Consider the following 8746-nt stretch of genomic DNA (forward strand, 5'->3'; position numbering starts at 1 on the left):
ATCTCTCTATACAGCATTATCTCAGGGTATAAATAATCTTTTACATCTACATTATATTTTTCAATTCTTTTTTTGGTACAGCAGGGTTTTTCTTTCTACTCACAGGTCAAGACAAACCAAGACATTGCACAGACACAGATTATTTTCGATACAAACATCATATTATTCCCACAACAAAGTGTTCATCATTTTGATGCTTTGACCAGGATTGGATTTGACGTACATACAGTTAGGGTTAGGGTTTATTGATGCTCTGGGTGGTGCACCAGTAAAGAAATTCAAACAAGTATTGAGTCATTACAATCAGCATCATGAGGCTGGAACTTAAAAATATCAGACTGAATGATGGGAGATTGTTTTGTTTTTTCAGGACCGAAGCAATCAGACCACTTCCTGTTTCCTCCCATAGTTCTCTCTCCTCACGACTGGCTGACGGCCGCAGCGGGGGCGGCGTTAGCAGCGCCCATACGCAGCAGTTCCTTCCTCTGCGTGAGGATGACGTCGAAGCTGCTCTGCAGGCGGTTCTGCTGCTCCTGGATGCGGCTCTGCAGGGTGCGGACCCAGCGGATCAGCGCCAGGCGGCGGTACATGGTCAGCTGCACCTGGTGCTTCTCCATCTCCTGGGCCTTGAAGCGCTCGCGGTCTCGCAGCGTCCACACCGCATCCATCAGCTCAGGGATCTCCCCGTCTGAGTCAGAGGAGCAGTTGTTGTCTTCTTTCTCTTCCGCTCCTTCCTCCAGAAGATTTCCCAGGTTGCTTCCTGTCAGAGACTTGCGGGCGAAGCTTCTGCGTCGCCCGACCGAGTCTCCGTCACCGTTACGGTTTGCGTCACTTTCATTGTGGTTGGACCTCGGTTCCCCAACGCCGATGCGGTCCCAGCCTCCCATGAGCGTCCCTTCGCCTCCAATGTCCATGTTGAGGGAGGACATGCTTCCGCCAGACCGGTGGCTGAGCTCAGACTCAGAGTCGCTGTCGCCCCATTCGTCACCGTCTTCCAGCGCCGCCTTGTCTTCATCTTCCTCCTTTCCTCTGAAACCCGAGCTGCTTTTCCTCCTCTGCTGCTCCCTTTTCTCTCTTTGCTTCTCCTCATGCCGGTATATCAGCTCCCTCCTCTCCTCTTCCTGCATCCTACCTTCCTCCGCTCCGTCAGGGGGCACTCGACCATAACCGTCATCGCCACACTCGATTTCGGGCAGGGGCTCCAGGGGGCTCCAGCAGGGCATGCGGGAGCGAGGGGACAGGACGCCTGAGTTGTTGTGGTACCCGGAAGAGGAGGAGGAGTACGGAGGGTCACGACCAAGCGGGCCCAAGCTGCGGGGACGGACCTGGTTTCGGTTCTCGTCTCCGCCTCCATGACCCGTGGAGCCATCGTTATCTTTGCCCGGCAGGAAGTTGAAGTTGCCGTCTTTGTCACACTTCCTGTTTTGCAGCGAGGAAGAGGAGCCATTGTTGGAGACTCCTTGCCCGGCGTAGGCCGAGTTCAGATGCTGGTCCTGATGGTGCAGCATCACTGACCTCGACTGAGCCTCACTGAAACGACAAGGGACAGAACGTTAAAAGACCCGAAGAACCTCAACCTCAGATTCACACTCTTAATTAAGTTCTTACTTGTGTTTGAAAGAAACACATATCAGTTAAGTATCAATTTGGTATCTGTACCAAGTTGTTCAGGTATTGTATAAGTGCTAGAATCCAAACATTTCAAATGCTACCCAGAAAGCAAATCAGCAGGTCTTGCAATCAGAAGCGCAAAAGCTCCTCTGTGTTGATGTATTGAAGTTGAATGTTCTTCTTCACAGTAGCTCTGTTTCTTTCACAAGTTTCAATTCCTTACAAAACACATCTCATCTAATGCTGTTCATTTCATTTCAAACCTTTATTTAGACAGATAGGTCCCTTGAGATCATGGATCTCTTTTACAAGGGAGACCTGCATCAATTTAGTTCCACATGAAACATAAAAACAACATAAAAACAAACAATAGAGGACATCATAATTACATATTCACCAACTGTTAAACTTTCTTATCTTGGTTAATGGCACTTCCTTCAAGTTTGAGAGTAGTCAAAACAAGCTTTCAACGGCATTAGTAGCCAACGATAAAGTGACCTCGACAAAACATTTCTGCAAGTTGTTGTGCACAAGCATGATTCAAAACTAGAAACTGCATAGAAGATACACAAAAGTCACCAGCAGCCTTAAAAGCGATGGTACTTTTTGGAAAATGTTCATCATACATGTTGAGTATCTGCCTTAAAAACAACACAATGCGAGAACAATTTAATTGATATGGATGAGGAGCAACTATAAAACGAATGAAAAAGAACATTATAATGGGGCGGTGGTGGTGAAGTTGATAGGGACTTGGCTTGGCAACTGGAAGGTCACTAGTTCAAGACCAAGTGCTACCGAGGTGTCCCTGAGCAAGGCACCGTTCCCCACACTGCTCCCCGGGCTCCGTTCAAAATGGCAGCCCACTGCTCCTAACACTAGGATGGGTCAAATGCAGAGAAACAATTTCCCCACGGATTAATAAAGTATATCAAATCAAAATCAAATAATCTTGTTCACACACACACACACACACACACACACACACACACACACACACACACACACCTTGTTTATAACGTCTAGAAGGCTGGTCTGCACACTCCACTTCTATTAGCATCAAATACGTACATGTCTCCTCAGAATGGAAATGTCTCTAATCCTGACTTCAGGCTGCTGTCAATCAATCCCTCTCCTCTCCTATCCCCTTCTCTCCTCTCACGCGCGTTCACGTGGTGCTGAAGGACAGCGACGGTGGCTTTGTCGGGAGCGCGCATAGCAGGCACAGACAGATGCTTGACGATCGCGAGGAGAAAAATATAATTCTCCGTGTAAACATCGACACATTTTTCGTGTCAGAGCTGAATTTGACATGTGAAACAATCAACAGGGTCCAACAGAAAAAAACGCAGTCTGATTTAAATGAGTAGGCTACATCTGCGTTTAACACATGTAAAAATACCAGCACGCGATAAAAATTAAATAAACATTATACCGAAATAGTCCTGCTGCAGGGTGGAGGTTTCTTATCTGTACAAAAAGATGCTTGTTTTTGCTCGGACTACGGCAGAAATCAGAAAAAAGGCGACCAATGGCGTTCAGCGGTTGCATGTTTCCGATTTAGTGTTGAATAGGCTATAATGTGGAAAAAACACGGCTGCTTTAGATCTTAATCCATCTACAGCGAACCGGAATGGTTAAAAAATGACTCGATATTTACTGTTAGTGATGAAATGCAGGAAAAAAGGGAATATTGAATGTGCGTTGGGCGTTATGTAACGCTCACCCCATATCAGTGCTGTGTCCTCTGTCGGCAAAAACAACCTCAGCTTCCTCTCATCCCCTGCGTGCAAATGACCGACACTGAGCCGTGTGAATATTATTAGTTTTGAATGTTCTTACCTTATTTCCTAGTCTGTTCGGTGGAGACGCTGAATTCCCTCCCAATTTTGTCTCCTCCTCCTCCGATCCCTCCTATGTGATGTTTATTTTCCTCTTCCTATCTCCTCCTCCTCCTCCTCCTCCTCTCACTGCTACTGTGGTTCTGAGGGAAAGAATTCCAGCACTTCCTAAACTGGGCTGGGACTGCAGGAAGATGGAAACCGTGGAGAATGAATGGGAACAATGGGCTGTCATGGCACTCTGAGTCATCTGCTGGAATAACGGTATGACTGTGCACTGCAGCAGCAGGCCTCATACAGACTTTTAGTAAAAGTACCAGAGTGTAGGAATACTCTGTTACAAGTAAAAGTCCTGCATTCAAAATGTTACTCAAGTAAATGTACAAAAAAGTATTGGCATCAAAATGTATTTTAAGTACCAAAGTAAAAGTACTAATTCTGCAGATTGGTCCATTTCTTAATGATATATATTAAATGTTTTGATTATAATGATTGATCATTAAAGTGTTATCAAAGCTGGTAAAGGTGCAGCTAGTTTGAATGACTTTAATATACTGCATGGTAGATGGTGAATTTACTCCTTGTGTAACTATAGTCTTATGTAAGTGTTGATTATATTTCCCATCATTAAATCTGCAAAGTAATAAAATATTTTCAATAAATGTGGTGAAGTAAAAGTACATGATTTACATCTGAATTGCAGTGTGTTGCAAGTACAAAGAAGCATCAGATTGAAATACTTAAGTAAAGCACAAGAATCTTAAAACTTTACTTAAGTATACAGTACTTGTGTAAATGTACTTAGTTACTTCCCACCTCTGCCTCTATATATCCAGTTGTGGGCAATAACTAAGTACATTTACTATTAAGTACTGTATTTAAGTTACATTATGAGGTACTTGTATACTTTACATAAGTATTTCAAGTTGTTACTTTTACTCCACTGCATCTCAGAGGCAAATACAAAGTACATTTACACCACTACATTAATATGACAGCAGAAGTTACTTTGGAGACTAATAATACAAAATATCTTTAAAAAAAAGTGTTTAAAAAAATATTATATTAGGTTAAGATAACACTTTATAGATCCCTTGGTGAAATGTGCAAGCTAACCGGCAGTATATTCAAATAATTACAATACAAATCCTCCTTTAAAATAATGCATTAACCACATTAATGCATCAATAATTAAAATGAATCTATTTAAGATACATATTGTGAAATTAGACATATAAACAAATATGTTTACTTTCTTTACTTTAAGAAGCCATCATTTTTTTAAAAGAATACATTTGTTACATTTTGAATGCACTACCTTTTGCTTGCAAAAGGGCATTGATGACTGTGTTGCCACTCTCCCTTAGGTAAAATATCTGAGTACTTTGAGTACTTGTTAGTATATTATGGTAATGCTATTACAGAGCTAAATGTGTGCATTATACCAAATGTAACTTTGTTCTTGTATTTTATGATATTTTATACTTATCTTCAGGTCACTTCACAATACAAGATACATTTAGGCACTGATACGTTTATTAAGACACATTTCAATAAATCGTTTGTGGGGTTTCGTTTAACAAAAAAAGTAAATAACTAAATTGGAAATGCTTGTGACATCTACTGTCAATACAAATTAAAAAATTAAAAAATTAAACCAGCTTTCTAGTGTCAAAGCTAAAATCATTACCAAAATCATACTTACTAGGATTTTGTTCAAATAGAAAACTTTTAAAAATACATTAAGCATTAACAGCTTATTTTATTGTTTAATCATTCTTTCACATGAAATTATATGGCACAAAGTCTACAGTTGGAATCAGACACCTTTAATTAGTAGATTTCCACATACTAGGAATATTCCTTGATGTTTTTGTGCAACTATAAATACAATGCAAAAGTAAAGAGCCATAATATAAAAATAACATTAGAAGAAGAAAAAAAACAAGTTTAAAAATATCCTTTAAAAAGTGGAAGAGCTTTCCGGTTTCATGCAGGAATGTGCAAAAAATGTACATGGGGTTTTGCAAGAGTTCACAGTATTAAGCCTAAAATAGAAGAATATGTGCAAGTCATGAGTCAATGACAAGAAATCAAGACATGTAAGGACAAACATTGTTTATATTTACTAGAAACAAAACAGATTTTCTCTCCTTGTTCTTCTTACTGAACTCAAGAAGCAAGGTCATCAGGCCTTTCCTCTAATGGTAGTCAGAAAGCATTCTGGGAAATGGAGGAAATAAAACAGTAAATACGGAGTAGAAAAATCACACATTTCCTGGCAGGCATTGAATATATTAAGCTGAGTGTTGAAGGACGGATATTTTAGAAATGTTATCATAACATTATACAAGTAAAGAGGTGTTTGAGGAATCACACTGTTACCCACAATGCAATACTGACAGGCAACGTCATATCTCCAGTCCGCTCAAATTGAGAACTGCCGAATTTGTTGCAGTGTGATATTTCTCAAAACTGGTGACGGACTGCTTTTGTGATTGTCAATCTCAGATCTAAGAGCATGGCAGTTGAGAAATTGTGTGTGTGTGTGGTGGTGTGTGTGTGTGTGTGTGTGTGTGTGTGTGTGTGTGTGTGTGTGTGTGTGTGTGTGTGTGTGTGTGTGTGTGTGTGTGTGTGTGTGTGTGTGTGTGTGTGTGTGTGTGTGTGTGTGTGTGTGTGTGTGTGTGTGTGTGTGTGTGTGTGTGTGTGTGTGTGTGTGTGTGTGTGTGTGTGTGTGTGTGTGTGTTTTCTAGAGGTGTGTGTGCGGCATAGAGAGGCTACATCAGACAGACTTAACAAGTGTTCCCTGTCTCTCTCCAGTCTATTCTCATCCCCCTGACATGTCGTCGCTGGCGGCAGAAGAAAAAAAAAAACTTGCGTCCTCCTCCTCCTCTTTCCACACACACACACACACACACACACACACACACACGCACACACACACACACACACACACACACACACACACACACACACACACACACACACACACACACACACACACACACACACACACACACACACACACACACACACACACACACACACACACACACACACACACACACACACACATTTCTATCCCTATCTAGGCCCTCACCCCCCCTTTCTCCTTCAACAACATCCCCATTCAAGTGCATCAGCTCCAGGCGTCCTTCCTCCCACCCCCTTCCCCTCTGCCTCCCTCTCGTTCACCAGTAGCCTAAGCACATAAAAAATACATCAAACACAGCCGCCCGCCCAAGGCCTCGTCACACGCAAAATCATCTCTCCCTCTATCTCTCTCTCTCAAAAAAGAAAAATCCAAGTTACAAAAGACGACCGCTGAGGACACTGATCGGAGAGATAGGCTGAACCCTGGTGGACTGAGGGTCGTCTGTGAGGCCTCCTGGGGGGGGGGAGATTATTGTAATGTTAACACTAACCTCCCCCCTTTCCCACACACAAAAAAAGAAGCATGACTTACCTTGTGCATAATAAGACCTTGTTTGGATTGTACAGAGCCTGCAGCCCCCTGACCCACTTCCCTCAGTTCAGCTTCCACATCTGCTGCAGCACCAGTCTCGGCTGTGACAGTGGCCGAGGGCACCCGGCAGCACCCATGGGCCCCACTGTCAGATCCCCGGTGCTGAGACTGTAAAGAGAGGCCTGCCGGACCTCCAGTTCACAGCCAGCGCTCTTAAAAAAAATCACCCAAATCAGCCAAGACGTGCTAAATTGAACCACTAATCCAGCGCGGGGGTTTGTTTTTTGCACTAATTATACACTTTTATTTTAGAGCATAGATGCGAGTAGACGTACAATGCAGACGTCATGACACAAGCTGCACACCACCCCTAGGTGCTGCAGCTCATGTTTCTCTTCAATTATTCCACCCTCTGCCCTCTCTCCTCCTCATAATCTGAATAAAGCCAGATCCGTGTCCTCTAGATATTTAGAAGCCGGGCCTCGGTGCCAAAACATGTAACCTTCCTCCTCTTTCAAGTGTGGTGGGAGTTGGGTTCAGGGGGGGGGGGGTTGGCTTTACTGGGTTGACCTCGCAATTCCCTCTGGGGGTTAAACAAAGTTTTGAAATTCAGTTTGGGAGTACGACGGGGAAGAGAATTATGCTTGAATTAGCCAACAACTTGCAGACGTTATTAAATTCTCATTAGAGTTGATTTCTTGACCCGGCAAATAGACCCGTAGGATTCAGAATTAAGTCTTTATCTCGATTAATTGCGTTGTAATGGCTCAAAAATAATGACAGAGGAAGCTCCACAGTGAAAATCTATCACGTTATTCCCTTTGCCCGAAGCCTCTTGGCTCTTAAAATCTCACAGAAATCCAGAGTCTTAGATAAACAGAGAAAACTGAGGCTTTGACAAAGGTAGAAATGTAATCGCTGCTTTAACAACACCAGGATTAAGCTGGACGGCCTGCAGGTACGGCAGCTCGCTATGGGAGGGGCCCACCATGGGGTTCATTCCAGACCCTCCTGGCGTTGGCCCCTAATGATGTGTAATGGGGCCTCCTGCGCCCGCTCCTAACCCCGGGACCTTCTCCTAATCACCGTGGCTACTAATGAGATGGAGAGACATGAAAGCGCTCGTTAGAAAGAAGACCCTAGCCTTTAATGCCGGCCTATTATTAGCCACTTAGCAAATCATTAGTCTCTAAACTGCGATTACGCTTTAAAGCTCGAAGAAAAAGTGAAATGAAGGAGTTTTGAAGATTTACAGCGAAGGACAGGTGAAGTGGAATTCTCAATGCTCTCCAAAAAACAACCAGGAAGTAAAGCTGGTTGGACTATGTTATGATCTCCATTTGTCTTTTGTATTGCTTTCCTTTGGTGTGCAGTCCTCCTGAGAGTATTGTAAAAGATACTCATCTCATCTTAAGTCAAGTGGTGACCATAAGTAAGAGCAGGGAATGAAGATACACCCTCTTATCTGAGGCCTGATCTATAGTGTTAGAGGTATGGTTGTGTGAAAGAGTGAAATGGGAAACAGATTCTACTTTGAAATGCGAAATCTGCAAAAGGCACAGAGAGGTAACAATGATAGAAAAGGTCTCACATGGGTTATTAAATGATCATTGCTTTACTAATTTCCTAGACAAATAGATTGGATTTTTACTGAAAAGTAAACAATAGTCAAATAAAATGCAAATGAAATCAGTGAAAACAGTAGTCAGTAAAACATTTGACGTCAATACAGGAGAGAATGAAAACAAGACTAGGCCTTGCCTTGCCTTATTAGTATGTTTCAATACCCAAACTACTCAAAATATTTAGTACGTGCCAATACATACAT

At 42.7% G+C, this 8746-nt stretch overlaps 1 protein-coding gene across 4 annotated transcripts; it reads right to left on the bottom strand.

Annotated features, from left to right (window-relative positions):
* LOC117455219 (UPF0500 protein C1orf216 homolog) lies at positions 1 to 3610 on the bottom strand. 4 transcript variants are annotated; one of them, XM_034094632.2, is made up of 2 exons: positions 3454 to 3610; positions 1 to 1530 (listed from the first exon to the last, which is right to left on the bottom strand). In XM_034094632.2, the coding sequence occupies exon 2, from the start codon at positions 1506 to 1508 to the stop codon at positions 420 to 422; it is 1089 nt and encodes a 362-aa protein (XP_033950523.1). In that variant the 5' UTR covers positions 1509 to 1530; positions 3454 to 3610; the 3' UTR covers positions 1 to 419. The 4 variants fall into 4 exon arrangements, with proteins under 4 accessions (XP_033950523.1, XP_033950522.1, XP_033950521.1 ...); XM_034094631.2 differs by lacking the exon at positions 3454 to 3610 and adding an exon at positions 3338 to 3430; XM_034094630.2 differs by lacking the exon at positions 3454 to 3610 and adding an exon at positions 3047 to 3303.
* Between the last annotated feature and the right edge of the window lie 5136 nt (positions 3611 to 8746).

The sequence above is a fragment of the Pseudochaenichthys georgianus genome, chromosome 11 (assembly GCF_902827115.2).
Source record: "Pseudochaenichthys georgianus chromosome 11, fPseGeo1.2, whole genome shotgun sequence".
NCBI lineage: Eukaryota > Metazoa > Chordata > Actinopteri > Perciformes > Channichthyidae > Pseudochaenichthys > Pseudochaenichthys georgianus.

Coding starts and splice junctions, on each gene's coding strand:
- LOC117455219 (XM_034094630.2), bottom strand. CDS start 3,162: ATGCAACCGCTGAACGCCATTGGTCGCCTTTTTTCTGATTTCTGCCGT. Junction 1,531..3,046: donor CCTGCAGCAGGACTATTTCG/GTATAATGTTTA, acceptor TTGTCGTTTCAG/TGAGGCTCAGTCGAGGTCAG.